The sequence below is a fragment of the Chenopodium album genome, chromosome 6 (assembly GCF_948465745.1).
Source record: "Chenopodium album chromosome 6, dcCheAlbu1.1, whole genome shotgun sequence".
In the NCBI taxonomy this organism is placed as follows: Eukaryota; Viridiplantae; Streptophyta; class Magnoliopsida; order Caryophyllales; family Amaranthaceae; genus Chenopodium; species Chenopodium album.
In genome coordinates this window covers 19,950,642-19,969,194 of record NC_137839.1, presented here as the reverse complement: position 1 = coordinate 19,969,194, position 18,553 = coordinate 19,950,642, and the positions used below count along the sequence as shown (strand labels likewise).

General features: G+C 37.0%; 1 protein-coding gene across 1 annotated transcript; it reads right to left on the bottom strand.

The window, feature by feature from the left end:
* Window positions 1–11,357: 11,357 nt before the first annotated feature.
* Window positions 11,358–14,324, bottom strand: LOC145636762 (uncharacterized). Its single transcript, XM_081688315.1, has 2 exons — window positions 11,489–14,324; window positions 11,358–11,416 (listed from the first exon to the last, which is right to left on the bottom strand). The coding sequence occupies exons 1-2, from the start codon at window positions 14,322–14,324 to the stop codon at window positions 11,358–11,360; spliced, it is 2,895 nt and encodes a 964-aa protein (XP_081544441.1).
* Window positions 14,325–18,553: the final 4,229 nt, after the last annotated feature.

The following is an 18,553-nucleotide window of genomic DNA, read 5'->3' as shown; positions in this document are numbered from 1 at the left end:
GAAGAAGGGGATAAAGGCTCAAGACCCTAGATAAGCCCCCAAGGTGTGCAACCTTGCTTTTGAATATTTGTATTTTCATGCTTGAGGTTTTCTATTCTTTTTTAGCTCTCTGTCATCTTTTGCTTTAGCATTTTTTTTTTTTTTTGTAAGCGTGGGCAATCCCGATCATGCGGTCTAAATAAATAGAGAATCTACAAAAGTAATCTTAAGGGAAAAGAAAGGTGCCTATGCTAGACTTATTGGGGAAAGGAAAAAATGAAAAGAACTAGAAAAAAGAGGTCATGAAATCTTGTCATTGCAGCTCGCCTCTTGTCTTGTGTTGTTCACTTCATCATCACCCAGTCTTCTCGCTAACTAGAGGCAATGAGACCTTGTTTGCTTCTATGAGGTCTTGAATGAGATTTTGAAACCTGTAGCATTCATCGGTGGTATGACCGTTTCCTCGATGGTACTTGCAATAGGAATTTGGATTCCATCTCGAAGATCGATTTTCTGGTGTTGGATCCTCGGTAGGGCCAATAGGTTTGATTAATCCTCGATCATAGAGACGATCGAAAGCAGCATCGTAGGTCATTCCAATGGGTGTGAACTCTCGCCTGGGTTTCCTTTTAGATCCTTGATTATCTATGGCTAAGACACCATTATGGTCAAAGGTACTAACATTATTACTAGAGTGGGCGTTTTCGGAAGAAGAAGGATTGTCGCTCTTCTTTCCTTTCCAGCCACCGTGGTTGCTATTATCGGTAGCTTTTTGCTTTGCGAGGTCATCTTCGATCTCGATACCTATGTCATAGACGGCCTTGAAAGTATTCAAGTTGTGTTGATATTTTAAGTGCTTTGAATACTTTTCTTGGAGATTTTTGATAAACATCCTCACGGATTCTTTTACAGTGGGGACCTCAATCATCTTGGCGGAAGTTTCCCTCCATTTATTAAAGAAAGAAGTAAAGCCTTCATTCTCTTTTTGTCTTAGCATCTCAAGTTGTCTATGATCGGTTTCAACTTGGATATTGCACTTGTACCTATAAACGAAAGTGTTTACTATTGATTCCCAGGTAGAGGTTTTCTCCTTGTCAAGGGAGAAGAACCATTGTTGGCAAACGGTTTCAAGAGATAGTGGGAACAGAGAGGGGAAAACCTTCTTATCGATACCCTTAATGTTCATTATAGTTTCAAAAGCTCTTATATGGAAGTAAGGGTTGTCTGTTGCCTTGAATTTAGGGATGTCAGTGGCGTTGAACTTATGCGGAAGAAGTTCCTTGTCTAGCGAGACCCCTTGCGAACTCATGCCTTGAAATTTATAGTCGCTAGATAGCTTGCTCAAGATTTCTTGCATGAGGTCCATCCGTTGTTGCTTCACAGGATCATCGACCTTAAGTGTGAGGAGCTTCAATGTTTCAGTCATGGTAACCAATTGATTCCTAAGCTCATTGACTTTTTCTTGAGTTGCCATTATCTTCTTAGCCTTCCTCTTTTGACGAATTGGTTTATCAAAAAGCAAGACTTGAACAAAGGTGTTGTCTTTGATTAATCGCCCTTCCCTCCTCGACCAAGTACTGTGGAAAAGGAATTTGGGGATACTTATTGTACTTATTTGACTCAAACTTTATTCAACATGCAATGGATGGAGGAGGTGAAGAAAGATGGAAGAATGTGAAGAAAGATTTAGATGGAGGGATATGAAGAATTAGGAATAGAATGTACCCCCCAACTCAAATGACGGACAGACCGACTCATGCATGGACCTACGACATGGTCATGGTGATGTGTACTCAAAGTGTGTGCTAAGACTAGTGAGTGTAGGTGACATGTTAAGGCTCATGTCATGACCATGTGGCTAGACTATGTGACCAAGACTCGATTAATGACTCGACAAGGTGTTATTGACAGCGAAAATTAACCGAATTAATTAGCAAACTGGTTAATTAGGCCCTAGGTGATGACTCGACAAATAATCCGAACTGTCGGCCAAGCGACAGGACTGGCGTCACAATATGGTGCTTGGCGCCAGACTTTTTAGTAAATGTCTGGCGCTACACACCATACAGTGGCGCTACAGCTCAGATTTTGGCACCAATATTGGAGCCTCGGTCTGGGACTGTTTTCGGTATTATTAGTCAACTGGGGTATGCCTAAAGTCGTACTAGGTCAATTCCGATTAAAAGAAGAAAAAACTTTATTGACTCGAATTAATTAATTAATTAATTAGGCAAAGTTCTTTAAGTCATTAATTATAATCTCATCACAAATCAACAAACGGTTAAGAGGAGCATGGGATACATATGCACAACAAATAATGCACAATTAGTCAAGTAGGCACAATATGATGCAATGAGTTCGCAACCTAACCATGGATCTAGTTCTCTAAAGTTCGGGATATGGTTTAGTCAAATAGGGTCCATGGTTAATTGTCCAGATGCACCGCGTAGAAGCCTAACCGTGAAGGGTTAACGCGTGTGGATAGGACACCGCGAGTTTTTAGAAAAAACTCACTTCCATGGTTTGGTGAATTCAACCTCTCAGATGTACCCTTTGTTGCCAGGAGCGTTCAATCAGGTAGATAGAGCATGAATTCCCAGAGGGTTATGTCCATATGTAGAACACATATGGGTTTCAGAAAAGTGAGAAAAAATTCAATCAGGAAGTAGGATCGAGCAAACAATACGAAAAACCAGTTGAAATTAGAACGCATATTTCTGGCTCGGTATTGGGGGAAATTGGCGCCAGCAAACAGAGACTGGCGCCAACTTTTAACTGTAGCGCCTGGCGCCAATATTGGCGTCTGGCGCTACGGCTAAAAGTGTGGCGCCAAGCTCTGGCCCCTGACGCTACTTCCCACATGCCTCGGCAGCTTTCTGTGCTCAATAAAATCATCCAGTTTCACGTGGTGTTATTTCAGTCCTAGTTGTGAAAGACATTTCTCAAATTTCCTACGTGTAAAATCCTATGTTTTTGACTCATTACGGATGGTCTTTCCAATGAGAACCTTTTTATGTATATGACAATAATGTTAATCAAAATTACGCACATGAAATACTTAGAACTTTTCGAGTCTCATCCACTCATTCTAAATCATTGCCGAAACAAATTCAGGAATTAAAATAGAAATCCTCCCCAGCGGAGTCGCCAAAAACTGTAGGGAATAATTTCAAGCCTTTAAATCCCACTAGCTTGAACCCCACTGTGATCATACACTAAAGTACGGTGGCGTCCAAAAGGGAAGAAGATAGAGCAAAAGAGTCGCCAACAAGTTTTTAAGGAACTTGTAAACCATCATGAGGTGAAGGTTACACCCCTTAACGATCCAAGAGATCGTCAACTCCATAAGGTCATGAACCAAATAAGGGTTCGGGGATGATGGTACAAATCCAACCTAAAAGAGATTGAACCTGCCCTAATAATAGGCCTCTACTTTATTCTGCTCGTATTCATGTGCGCTTTCTGATTAACATACAATCAATAGGTTAACCCTAAACCTGTTTAATCTATGTTGGTTGAATTTAATGCACAAATAAACTATTATTGGCGATCACTTGAATTATAATCACAATTAACCTAACAAGATTATTAATTATCTTATTAAGCGTGGTTGCAAGTACCAATTCCCTTTAAACATGCAATATAGGGTGATCAAGCAATAACAATAAATAATATGATACATATCAAGCAACATAATAATAAATAATCAACATCATTAATAAAAATAATATCAATCATAATCATAATCATGTTAAAGCATAGCAAGATCCTAGGCATGATACTAACAAGATTAATAACAAACCCTAGCATGTCACTAAACAATAAAAATCAAAGCTTTAGCCCTAACATGATACTAACAATCATAAGTATTAGGAAGAATATAGGAAGCATCGTAGCAATCATACTTGATATTAAAATTACCCTAGACATGATACTAGGAATCATAATAACAATCTAAACATGATATCTACATCATAATATCAATTAATCAATTAGAGCACTTAAAGTACTTACTTGGATGCCTCGTACCTCTTTCTTTCACGTCTAGGGCGAAGGCAACTTCGAATATGGCTAGGTGTATCAAGATCTTGCGAATGTGGAATTTTGTATTCGAGAAAACAAAGTTTTAGAAAAGAAAGAATGAATGATTTTAAGAAGAGAATTGAAGATTCTTGGTGAATGAATATTGATAATCCTTCCATGAAAACGGAGTTTTTGATACGATATTTATAGAGAAAATCATCCAAAAAAGATAATTTATCAAAACAGAGTCTGAAGACCACAAAACCACTTTGGCGCCAGACTTGGCTCATTTGCGCCAGGACCAGTGGCTAGCGCCAGGCGCCAATGCTGGCGTCTGGCGCCAATCCTGGTTCCAGGCGCCAAGGCCTGGGGTTGGACGCCAAATCGGCTTTCAACGCGTTTTCGAAAATCTGATAAACTTACCGTACTGGAAGATAAAATAATATAATTTCAGTCGAAAATGCTATTTGATCTAATTAAAACTCTGAAGAGTCCTGATTGAATTAAGAATGATAAGAATCTTCTAGAATGTTCTAGAAGACTAAAAACCATTCCTAATTGCATTAGGAATGATAAATTATATTAGGCCCTCCCCTAGATCATTAGGCCGTACTTAAAACTCAAACCGGGCCCAGTTTAGTAAATTGGCCATGAATTCCTCAATATTCATCGGAATTGGGCTTATAATATATCGTTGGAAAGGTCTTTGCAAGCCCCATCCAACTATACCATTATTGGACCCATATCATGGACCAACCAAACTGGATTGGCTGTTTTCTTAAAATAAAGTTTTCAAAAACAGAGAGAAGAGAAAAGAAATAAAACTTTCCGCAACACTAGACCTTTCCACACTTTCGTTTCATTTGATTATGATTCGACGTGAAAGGCACTCATCACCGGGTTTGGTTTTGGGGAGACACAAATGGGTTTCTACAGGTAGTTGAGTCACTAGTCGGTGGAGGGAGCTAGATTTCAAGCATATGGAGAGAGCATGACTTGGTAAGATGTCGGATTTTCCTATTTTGTATTGTTTTATCTTTGTTCCGGCTCATTTGTGGAGTCATGAGACGCTACCTCCAAGAGCGGATTTGAATCTAGATGAGGGAACGCGGTAAGATTATATGGAATGCGAGAGAAGTGGTGCATGTTAGAGTTCTCTATGCTTAGCATGATTTATCCTTCAATCAACCATTGGCATCCCCCTTGCATGCTTACTTTTACCACTTAGAAAGCTTGCCATCCACTTATGCTTGTTTCCTTTAAAAGCTTGATTTGACTATGATTTGCGTGTACTTATTGATTCATTCTCTTGTTTCCAACTTTTGGTTTGTCTTGAATGCAATTTTGTGAGAGTTGTTGGGTAAGCTCTTTGGAAACCTTCACAAGATCATGACTCTTCCTCATCGGCGACCTTGAGGTTTAAATGGCTTGTTGTTTGAGTAAAAGCAAATCTGGTTTTTCTTTGTTAACTTTAGCTTTTTCTATCTTTCTTTGCTTGAGGACAAGCAAGAGGCAAGTGTCGGGTAAGTTGATGAGTGGCATGTATGACACGATTAAGGGCTCATTTTAACGGTTATTTACCCATACTTAGCTTGTTTGTACCTTCTTTTTCGTATCTTTATTTCTTCTTTCTTTTGTTCGTATTTTTTCTTTATCTATTTTCTACCTTGGTTTCCTCGTTTGTGTTTTATAGAACCATGGTCTTGAAAATGAGAGGTTCTAGATCAAGAGGAGCAAAAGGAAGGAGAGGAAGCAAGGGAAGCAAGATCAAGAGGAAGCAAGGGAAGCAAGTTCAAGAGAGGTGTAGTCGAACCTCCCAAAGGTTCGGTCGAACCATGGTGTGGTCAAAGTTTTAAAAAGTTTGATCGAACCTCCAAGGTGCAAATGAAGCAGTTTCAAACCAATTTTCAGTGTTTTTGCAAGAGGGGCCGAACCCCCAAAGTTCGACAATACCAGGAGCAGGGAGGTTTGGTTGAACCTACCCATGGTTTGACCGAACCTACCCAGAGTCCGACTGAACCTACCCAGTGTTCGGTCAGACCATTTCTCGATTACAGCTGACTTTGTACGGACTATTTAAGTCCCTCTTTAGAACGTTTTAGGGAGTTAGGTTAGGTTAGCTTAGCTTGATTTTTAATTTAATCTAGAGGGAGAAACACCATTAGTTTTGGCATTTTAGAGAGAGAAAGTGTGGATTCCTCCATTGTTGAGCTTGGATTTTGAAGAAGAAGCTTAATCAACCTCTTTGTAAAACTTCAACTTCAATGAATGAGCATTTCCTTACTCTTTTCTTTTTACTTTGCTATTTGATTTTGTTTTAGATTGCTTTGCTTTGTTATTTTGTTATTAATCATGCCTTTGCTTGTACATTTCATGATTGACTTGTTGATTGCTATGCTATCCAGCCAAGGGTGTGGGGATGATGTAGTTGGAATTTCTTCATGTTTTTAGTGTTGGGATTCAAGTTGATTGTGATTAAAGTCGATCTTTACATGCTTGATTGTTCTTTGATCTTCTTGCAAAGTGCACGTTGTTAGTTAATTGAGGGTGAATCTTAGCTAAATGAAAGGATAGTTGACTTAGCTAAGTTCATGTGTATCGATTGTAACTTGATTGCACCTCCCAATATATGGTTCTAATGTGAAAACATAGAGGCTATGCTAGGAGAAGCCAATTGACCCCGAAAAGTGGCTAGATTGGACCCCCTTATATCGATATTCATGCATGTTTAGTTCATTATCGGTTTGTTCCCATGTTATTGCATGTTCAAGTAAAACCTACATCTACCTATTCCCCTTGGTGTTCTCTTTATATTATCTCTAGTTCATTTCACTCTTAGCTTTAATCTCTTAGATAATTCCGTTCTTCGTCCTGATATTGATTAGTAGTGATCACAGTGTTTAGCTTCTCCCCGCGGTTCAACCCTTTGCTTACCTTATACTTGTATTTGGTTCATTTAGGTTATATAAATTTTATTTGATCTAGGGCTAGGCACTTGACGACGTGTTTATTTCCCTTGTTAAATTGTGTAAGGGTTTTGATAATTTTTAGATGAGTCTAATCCAGGGACACAACTTGATGATTTTGTAATAATTACCCGCTTTCCATGTTTTCATTGTCATTTACATGTGCCTGTTGGATTTTGTGCAATTGCGGTTAATTTTTTTGGCTGCGGTTAATTTTTTTGGCTGTGATTATGTTGATTAATTGTAATTTGCTCACCATGTTTGTGGGTGATTTCTGTCGTTTGGTATGCTACTTCTATTTTGTGTAGTAATCGTTTCCATCTTGTTCATCACTCTAGGTATTTGAATAAATCCTTTTCATTTTTGCAGAGAAAAGCAGTAGATGATAAAATCAAGAAAAAGGAAGATGAAGAAATGAAGGTATTGCCTTTATACTTAAAACTTCAGGTAGACATCTATATATTTTAATATATATCTAAGGAAAATTTGCAAATTGCAGCCATTTAAAGTTCGTATTTTGCAAATTGTAGCCATTTAAAATTTTTTTTGCAAATTGCAGCCCAAAAGTTCGTATAAATTGTAAATTGCAGCCCGATTCAATTTTTTCATCGGTTTACATGTTGAAAAATCTTCGATTAAGGTTTAGGGGTCATTTTAGCCCCTAGGGACCCGAATTGAGCTCGGAATTAGCAAAAAAATAACGTAAGTGTCTCATATTTACAGTTTTCCACAAATTGATACATTTTTGTTACGCAAAACGAGATACTTACGTTATTTTTTTGCTAATTCCGAGCTCAATTCAGTTCCCTAAGTTCTAAAATGACCCCTAAAACCTTAACCGGAGATTTTTCAACATGTAAACCGATGAAAAAATTGAATCGGGCTGCAATTTACAATTTATACGAACTTTTGGGCTGCAATTTGCAAAAAAAAATTTAAATGGCTGCAATTTGCAAAATACGAACTTTAAATGGCTGCAATTTGCAAATTTTCCTATATCTAATAAAAAGTGTTTGGATGCTGTAGGTGGAATTGAGATCAATGCGGGAGGCTGCCCTATGGAGACAGTCACAAGGTGAGAGACATTTAAAACTATATTAGGATACACTACATTTTATTTGTCAAAAAAGGAAAAGGAAAAACATACACTTTTCAATACATAACTCTACTGTAGCCAATTTAATTTTCATCTTCTGTCCCAGTTTCAGCTTTCCAGTGCTGTATCAAATTTCAGTTGATTTCAAAGAAGTGGAACAACATGATTTTTTCAAAAGTATTGATTCTAACTTGTTCTGACAAAAGTTATTGAGAGTGAAGACAGTATGAAGTTTCATTGATGCTTCAATAGGGCATCGAGCAGAGGGCTATTAAAGAAGTGCATCTTGCACACCAGACTATCCTTTTTTCTTTTTTTGGGGGGAGAATTAGTATTATGCAGTTATGCAGCCTCTTATTGAGTCATATCTTGCTTTATTAATAGGTTTGGCTATGGAAGGGGATGACGTGTTGCTTGCAGAGTTGGAAGTGAAAGCTCCACCAAAACGAGATGAATGGATGACAATTTTACCTCCTGAGAGAAAGGTATGATTATAGTATGAACCTTTTTTTGTAGATTAATATAGTATAACACTATGTTAACATAGTATATCATTTTTTGTATATTTTAAAACAAGTTGATTATTCAAATATATTAAAACAGGTTAGTATTGGTTTGATGTACATTAAAACTTTCTTATCTGAACCATTTCACAATTAAAATTGAATTTTCATTCGGTTCATGGTCTAGCATGTATTTTTTTATTATTTTTTTAAAATTTACGACTTTACGTAGTGCATATATTAGTAGAGTTCCTTGGTTCATCACGAGTTTTTTTTAAGATTTTGTAAGTCATGTGTCGTATCATTAGCAATGTAAAAACCTTTCAAAGTAGTTGGGTTTGTGCGATGTTGCCTCATACTTAAGTAGTTGAGCAATGTAAGGACTCTTATCAACCTCTTATTATTCCAATTGCTGGCAGATTTTATTGACATTTGATTAGGAAGGCATAAAGTAGCATAGTTGCTGTCAATACGTAAGAAGCAAAGGGACATTCATATTAATCTGAATGTTGTACTGATTTGGACAAGATTTCAGTATGTTCTAGTTAAATTTAAATGTCATATTTACATAGCTATGAGGGTTTAAGAGTTTTGTTTAGTATTATAATAGCATTCTGCTTTTGATAGTAAGTATCAATGAGGACTGAAGCCTATTTATCTTTCTCTCTTGCTGCTTATATGTATCTGCTCAGGGTGGAGCCTAGTTATGGGAAATTTCAGACTGCAACATCTAATTTGTTGTTGTGTCATAGATCAAATCTTATTAATTACTGAGTGGATACACCCTGACTTATAACACTGCTTCTGTTTCTGATTTACCATCTCTTGCATCTTGCTCTGTGACTGAATTACATTTGGTTTCTATTTCAGCGTGGTGGCATGCCTACGCACACTACGAACTTCAGTAGAACTACCAAAGAAGGGCACGGCGATACCAGTGCTTGGAGAGACACCCCTTCAGGCCGTGCTCAGAAGGTGAAGACTAAGTATAAATCTAAAGACATTTGTGTTATTAGTCTGATATATCTTCATTAGTGCTTTGGAGATCTGAATCCTTGTTTCTGTCATTTATGCAGTTACTTAGAAGCCTATAATGCGGCAGCAGCACTTGCCTCTAAAGACAAAGATAGGAGAACCTCTGACATTGATGCTGCTTTGATAGAATGATAGACTGTCAAGAATGTGAATCCTTAATTTGCATTATGTGTAAACTCGGTATTTATACAACCTAGAGTAAGGGCCTTAACATAGCCCGACTAAATACAATATATATACGGGCCTAGCTTAACACCCCCCTCAAGTTGGAGCATGCAAATCACAAATGCCCAACTTGTCAAGTAAATACAAAAATTGGTGCTTGCTTAATGCCTTAGTGAAGATGTCCGCTAGTTGATCCGTTATCTTGACATATGACGGTCTAATAACCCCCTCCTGAATAGCATCCCGAACAAAATGACAATCAACCTCAATATGCTTAGTACGCTCATGAAAAACCGGATTCTGCGCAATATACAACGCTGACTGACTATCACAAAATAAACTCATCTCTTGCGGATGCGAAACTCCTAAACTGTCAAGAAGACCCTTCAACCATTTCAACTCATCAGTGGCCTTAGACATCGTACGATACTCGGATTCTGCAGAAGATTTAGCAACGGTATCCTGCTTCTTTGTCTTCCAAGAAATAGGAGAATTACCAAGAAACATCAAATAGCCTGTAATCGATCGTCTCGTAAGAGGACAACTAGCCCAATCTGCGTCACACCATCCTGTCAAATGTAAGTCACAAACCGATGTCAAAAGAATTCCCTGACCCGGACAACCCTTCAAGTAGCGCACCGTACGAAGAGCTGCCTCCCAGTGATCTTGATGAGGGTGATGCATAAATTGTGACAAAATATGAACTGCGTATGCCAAATCTGGTCTAGTAAAAGACAAATAGATCAAACGACCCACAAGGCGCCGATACATCTCGGGATCTGCAATAGGAGGTGCCTCTGATTTTGCCAATGTGTGGTTTTGCTCAATTGGAGTACCTGCCGGACGGGCCCCTAATAAACCACACTCTGCAATAATATCAAGAGTATATTTCTGTTGGCACAAAAATATGTCTTCCGGACTACGAGCAACCTCAACACCAAGGAAATATTTCAACACACCCAAATCTTTCATATGAAAACAATCACTCAAATACGCCTTAAAATCAGAGATTACAGAAGCAGAGTTGCCAGAAATCAATAAATCATCAACATACACCAGAACACTAAGATGGACATTCCCTTGATGCAGAGTAAACAGAGAATAATCAGAATATGACTGTTTAAAGCCATACCTTTTGAGAGATCCGACAAGTTTGGCAAACCAACAGCGGGGTGCCTGACGTAGACCATAAAGGGATTTCTGAAGACGAAAGACCATTCCTGGTTTGCTACCATGAAACCCAGGAGGTGGCTTCATATATACCTCCTCATCAAGATCACCATGAAGAAAGGCGTTATGAACATCCATTTGATGCAAATCCCAATTTTTCGCAGCTGCAACCGCTAAGAAAGTTCGAACGGTAACCATTTTAGCCACAGGGGCAAACGTCTCATTATAATCAATGCCCTCAACCTGATGATTGCCAAAAATGACCAGACGAGCCTTTAATCGTTCAATTGTACCATCAGAATTGTACTTGATTTTATAGACCCATCTGCATCCAAGAGCCTTCTTCCCGGGAGGTAAGTGAGTCATTACCCAAGTCTGATTGTCTTCCAATGCTGCAATTTCTTTCTGCATTGCTTCTCTTCATCCTGCATCTGTCATAGCCTCTTTAAAATTACGGGGCTCAGTTCCTGCAATTACAGCTGCAAGAAATATACGGTGTCGAAGGGAAAAATTTTCACAATTCACATAATGTGCTATAGGATAGTGAGTACCTGAGGAGCATGGAGAAGGTGAACTAGGAGGACTCGTCGCTTGTACAGTATGTGCCACATAATCTTTGTGCCAACCCGGGGCACGACGCACACGACCCCCACGATCAAGATCAAGGACTGTGCCATCCCCCTCCACGCTAGCAGCTGCCCCACCGTGCCCAAGGGAGCTGCCAGCATCAGCGCTGCTGTCCAAAGCAGTCGCTGTTGTGCTGCTGCTGTCCAAGGCAGCCCCTGCCGCAGGCTGGCTGCGGTCACTGCCACCTGCCGCAGGGTGGCTGCGGACACCACTGCCAGAATCAGCAGCAGCAGTCCCGTGTACACCCTCAGCAGTGTGCTCGGGTTGCTGCTCACGACTCACTTCACTCACCTCCAAAACCGCCTCCAAGTCATCCAAAAAATCAAAATCGACTCCCACATTATCCATATTCAAAGTATTCATGTCCACATTATTTTCGGAGCCAACATTCAAGTTTTTGTCGCTAGCAAAAGGGAATTCATTCTCATAAAATTTCACATCGTGAGACACAAAAATTTCACCCGTCTCAAGATCGTATAATTTCCATCCCTTTTTACCGTGAGGGTAGCCTAGAAAAACACACTTACGACTTCTAGGTGCAAATTTATCTCCCTTGGTTTTTTGGTTATGGGCAAAGCAAAGAGAACCAAAAACACGCAACTCAGCAAGGCTAGGCTCTTTATCAAATAAAATTTCAAATGGTGTTTTATTTTGTAGTAAACGGGAAGGTGTACGATTAATCAAATAAACCGCCCCAAGAACACACTCACCCCAAAAACCAATAGGCAAATTCCCTTGAAACAACAAAGCACGAGCCACATTCAATATATGTTGATGTTTTCGCTCAACACGGCCATTTTGTTGAGGTGTCCCAACACATGAAGTTTGAAAAATAATGCCATGGTCATTGAAATACGGAAGCATGCAATTGAATTCAGTACCATTATCACTTCTCACCATTTTAACAGTCGTTTCAAATTGACGCTCAATCATAGAAAAAAATGATAAAAATGCGGAATAAACTTCGGTTTTGGAATTCAACAAATAAACCCAAACACCTCGTGAGAAATCATCAACTAATGTCAAAAAATAATGTGCACCACAAGTAGAAGGAGTTTTATACGACCCCCACAAATCACAATGAATTAATTCAAAAATTCGACTAGCCTTGCTATCACTATTAGGAAAATTGTCCCTAGATTGTTTAGCTTGAGGACACACATCACAAGCTTTATGCAAATGTTTCAGAGTAGTACTATTACTAATAGTAGGAACTAACTTGACAACTCTATCCGACGGATGCCCAAGTCTTCTGTGCCATAACTCGAACACTGACATTTCTGGAACTTGCACCGCACATACGGTAGGAATTCGCCGAAAATAATAGAGTCCGTCCTTCCGTTCACCGGCTCCAATCAGGCTCCCCGAGTGTTGGTCCTGTATAGCACATAACAAATTAGTGAAACGAACAAAACAACGGGAATCATCAATCATTTTTGACACCGATATTAAATTGCATTGTAATTTAGGAACAAATAAGACATGCTCCAAAATCAAATCATCAGACAAACGAACACGACCCTCTTTCACGACCACTGCTTGTTCACCATTAGGAAGACCCACGGGACATGGAGAAATGGAACACACATCCACCAAATAAGAATCAGTCCCGGTGACATGATGAGACGCTCCCGTATCAATTATCCAAGAGGAGAGAGGCTCACCTTGCAGACGGTCTTGGCTATGATTATTAACCATGTTTAGCAAAACCCGAACATCCTCGGGTTTAAGGTCAGCCACGGACAGAGCATCACCTGCAGTGAGAGCATTAGCTCGGGCAGCAGGGGAAGCGGCAGGAACAGTGGAAGACGCAGCAGCAGGGGGCTTTGATGGTGCAGCAGCAGTGGACTTCGAAGGCTGACGAGAACCAGTCCCTTTCCCAGAATTTCGCTTCAATTCAAACCACCATTCGGGATAGCCGTGAAGCTCGAAACATCCCTCATTATCATGACCAGATTTTCGGCAGTGAGAGCAGTAAAGTTTGGTCTTGTCTCGACGATCAAAGTTCCCCTTCGAACGTGCCGTAGGAACAGCAAACACATGAGCTTCTTTCGCTGGAGCAGCCTCGACTCTCCCTCTTGCGATCCCACGAGACACTTCCTCCTGGAGGAGAGCTTGATAGGCACGATCCAAATCAACCTCGGGTTGTTGCGAGAGCAAATTAGTTCTCACCAACGCATATAAGTCATCATCAATACCGGTCAAAAATTGGTGCAAGACCTCCTCTGCCCTATCAGTCGCATATTTCCCCGCAACATCACACGTACATTGACCACATTCGCAGCCATGGAGGGGTTTAAGTCGCGTGAGCTCCTCAAACAGCCCTGTTAATTGCGTATAATATTCTTCGACAGACATACCCGTAGTTTGTTTGCAATTGGTGATTTTTGCTCTTAATTGTTGGAGCCTAGGACCACTAGAGACACAGAAACGTTTCTCCAAATAATCCCATAGTTTTTTCGCCTCATCAAAGTAAGGAACGGTCGCTGCAAGTTTCGGGTCCATGGAGCGCAATAGCCATGAAACCAACATCGAATTTACTGTCTCCCAATCTAGAAGTTTCTTCTTCTCAGTTGGCTTTGTGATAGTTCCATCAACAAAGACAAATTTTCGGCGCGATTTCAAAGACAACGTGATTGCCCTTGACCACGATAGGTAATTATCATTCTTCAAGATTACGTGAGTAATCAGATTACCAGGTTGATCACCCGCACCTAGGTAGAACGGAGATGATGGGTCAAGCTTGCCATCGTCAGTCATGGTGAAATTCAATCGACAGTGAGCAAAGGAAATTTTTTTTTTCAGTTTTTAGGGTTTATTTGGCCTGATACCATGTCAAGAATGTGAATCCTTAATTTGCATTATGTGTAAACTCGGTATTTATACAACCTAGAGTAAGGGCCTTAACATAGCCCGACTAAATACAATATATATACGGGCCTAGCTTAACATAGACCAATATAATAAAGCCAAAAGATCAAAGACCTTGGTAGTTGGTACAGAAGCATCAAGAAGAGTCAAAGAAAAGTCGTTCAAAAAAGAAATCAAAGCTGATGCAGAAACAGGAGGGGGGAGAATGGGTGGGGAATCACCCCTGGAAACCTTGGGTCCGAGAGACAGATCTGTCAGCTGGACAGCAAAATGTAAGACTTGATGCTGAGGATTTGTCTACTAAGTTTTAGTCTGGGTCTTTCCAGAGGTGCTTCCTTTGAATGTAAATTTAGGAGTCTAGACCAGTATGTATATCTTTGAAGTTGGAGAGGAAGAGAAGTGATGATTTCATAGAAGGTAGACCTAGTGTTGACCAAGACTGCCCTTCATAAAGCGAAGGGATTGCTCATGACGAAAAAGATATTTCCTAAGCTTTTGTCGAACAAACATGCTAATGCTGATACAAGCGGCTCAGATTCATAAGAAAGTCCCAGTATTGCATTGTACTTTACAATGTACAATCGGTTAATATATAATCATTTGTAAAAATTTAGCAATTTTTTTTTTTTTTCCCGTTCATTTCAGTAGTTGTATCCTGTACAAAAAGAGCATATTTTTCTGGAAAAATGGGTAATAAGAGCAAAATTAATTCAGTCATTCGTGCAAATGAACAAACAACAGCTAGTAAGGTGAAGAGTCTGAAGACTGAAGACGTTTTTTCTTCTTTTATTTAATTAACTGGCTTTTGATTTACGTATATCATTTTTGGCTAACTCACTAGATTGCAATTATTTTACTCCTCTTATCTACTTAAATACACATCTATTTCTCTTACTTTATTCACCACATTATTACATTTGTTTGGCTCCAATTTAGCCTAATTGGGTCTGGTCATAAATGATTCAATCAAAGCCCAAGGTCAAGGTCTAAGTCTCTAATCTATGCCAAGTCGAGTCAAAGGCCCAGTCAATGTGGTCAGCCCACTTGGCCTCAAGCCCATTTCTTCTCATTATGCTAAGGTATAAAAGCCATCAATTGCACCATTTTACATTCATTCACATATAGCCTCAAACAATTAATTCTCTTGCATAGCTTTTTCTCGCTAAACACTATTTGACTTCGGTATCGGAGGGGCCTTCCTCGGCACAACCCCCGAGGCCAGTTCACATGTGTTTGTTGTGTAGGAAATCCTCGACCCAGCGTTCCTTGGACCGAGCCAGTCTTCAGCCACTTCACAGGACCTTCGAAAGGTCCCCTTGTTTTACCCGAAACAACACTTATTCACCTCTCAAAAAATTTTGCCTTACTTTATCCACATTTTCCTACACTAAGGCCCCGTTCTTTAGAGCTGCTCTGCTGAGCCCTGTTATGCTCAAATCAAATCTACTCTGCGCTGCTCTGCTAAAAAAAAATCTGCTCTGCTCTGCTCTACTCTGCTCTACTCTTCTCTACTTAATTTTCAAATAATAATTAATAATAACAACAATAATAATTAATATTCAATAATAATAATTAATATTGTATTGATGATAATAATTTATTATTTTGAATAATTAATAATTATTAATATTAAAAATAGTTTTAATAATTAATAATAATAATAATTTTAATAATAATAATAATTTTAATAATTAATAATAATAATAATTTTTTTAATTAATATTAATTATTATTATTAATAATAATTTTTATAATTATTATTAATTATAATAATTATTATTATTATTAATTATGATAATAATTAATAATAATAAGTAATAATAATAATAATAATAATAATAATAATAATAATAACAACAACAATAATAATAATAACATTATAATAGTATTAATAATAATGTCGAAATCTGCTCTGCTCGGCTCTGCTGTGCTCGGCTATCTAGAAATCTACTCTACTCTGCTGAAATTTAATCTGCTCTGATTTGCTGACCCATGCTCTGCTCTGCCAGAAGCTCAAAAGAACAGGGCCTAATACTATCTTCGTTTCTTTTAAGTTGACATGTTTTGACTTTAGCAATATTCACACACCTATCTTTGACCGTATTTTGTGATTTACATGTCATGAAAAATATAATCATGTGGGGTCTTGTTAGATTCATCGCGAGATATATTTTTAAAATATTATATAATATTTGCTTTTCGGTATTTAAAGATATTAATTATTGAAGATTTGCATTGGCAAACATGACTAAAGATCGATTCATCTAAAAAGAAACGGAGGAAGTATATTACTTCAATTTTTATAGAATCAGGTCTACAATAATGTAGGCACGCAAAATTAAAAATTTGTAATGTCCCTATTTTTTTGCCCTATTCCAAATAATTGGGCCAAACTTAACAGTTTTGAACATGAATTCTATTAATTTATAAGAAATAATATAGTCAAATGGAGTCTAGTTGAATTTATCTCATTGTTTATTTTATTAATATCTAAATTTATTGATTTTTACGCATAAAGAAATGAAGTTATAATTAAGCGTTTAAAGACAATCTTTTAAGATCGTAAAAAGTTAAATGGGACATAAAAAATAGGGATATAAGGAGTATGCGATAATAAAAAAATATATATATATATATAGCACAAAAGTATATGTATACAATATTATCTTCCTCTTCTTACAATATAAATTAGTTCTACCAAATTCACTTTATTGTAGTCTTAGCTCATGAATCATTTAGTCATACTACTTCATCTTATATATCTCAAATCATACTTCCTCCGTTTCTATTTAGTTGACGCGTTTGATTTAGACACATATATTAAGGAGATGAGAGAGAGAGTGAGATAGAATGAAAAAAACAAGTGGGGTAGCTTGTAAATGCAAGGTAAAAAATTTACCCCAAAAGGAAACGTGTCAATTAAAAAAAATTCCTAAAAAGGAATACGTGTCAACTAAAAAGAAACGGAAGTAGTATTACGTATGAAATAAGAGTCTGTTCTAATTTACTTAATTTATTCAGTTCAGCTCCAATCAGTTCAGTTCAATTAGCTCCTAATTTCCTTCTCTCAAAAAATATTCATTTCAGCTCAATCTATTCGGTCCAGTTCAGTTCAGTTTAGCTCAGTTCAATAAATGTGAACATGCCTTGAAATAAACTGATTGGAGTTAAAGTGAACTAAAATTAAGCTAAAAAGAACATGCTCTAAGGGTCTGTTCCGATTGACTGAACTCAGCTGAACTGAACTGAACTGAACTGAACTTATTAATTAATGATTTTTAACTACGGATTAGTGATCTTTGATTATTTATTGATTATTTATTACTATACATATGTGTATATACAAATGTACATATTAAAATATTTACGAAAAATATACTATATAATTATATTTATAAAATGTATTGAAAATATATTATAAAATGTATGGAAAATATATTAAAAACTTGAAACCTCTAAACATTTTAAACACATATACTATTTAATTTAAAAATAAAATAGTATTAGGACAAAAGAACACAAAACACTTACATGTATCTAACCCATTTAAACAAATTTTTTTTAAAAAATAATATATATATATATATATATATATATATATATATATATATATATATATATATATATATATATATATATATATATATATATATATATATATAAAAAAGAACCAACAAGAAAAGCTAAAATTTGCTACGGCCCAACACCCTAACCCACTCTCTTTTCCTTTAATTAATAACAAATATTACAAATAAAGAATTAAAGATGCTCTAACCCCAAATAAAGAGAAATATGTATCAAAAAAATAGAACCATTTGAACAATGAATTGTATCAATATTATTATTTTTATTATTATTATTAATAATTATTGATGATGATTATTATTATTATTATTATTATTATTATTATTATTATTATTATTATTATTATTATTATTATTATTATTATTATTATTGTTATTATTATTATTATTATTTATTGATTATTATTATTATTATTTATTGATTATTATTATTACTATTATTATTTCAATTATTATTATTATTATTATTATTATTATTATTATTGTTATTATTATTATTATTATTTATTGATGATTATTATTATTATTTATTGA

Excerpts from the sequence above, each read along its gene's own strand:
- LOC145636762 (XM_081688315.1), bottom strand. The coding sequence starts at position 14,324 with ATGACTGACGATGGCAAGCTTGACCCATCATCTCCGTTCTACCTAGGT. Across the intron at positions 11,417-11,488 it reads ACCTTCTCCATGCTCCTCAG|CTGTAATTGCAGGAACTGAG; the intron begins GTACTCACTATC and ends TATTTCTTGCAG.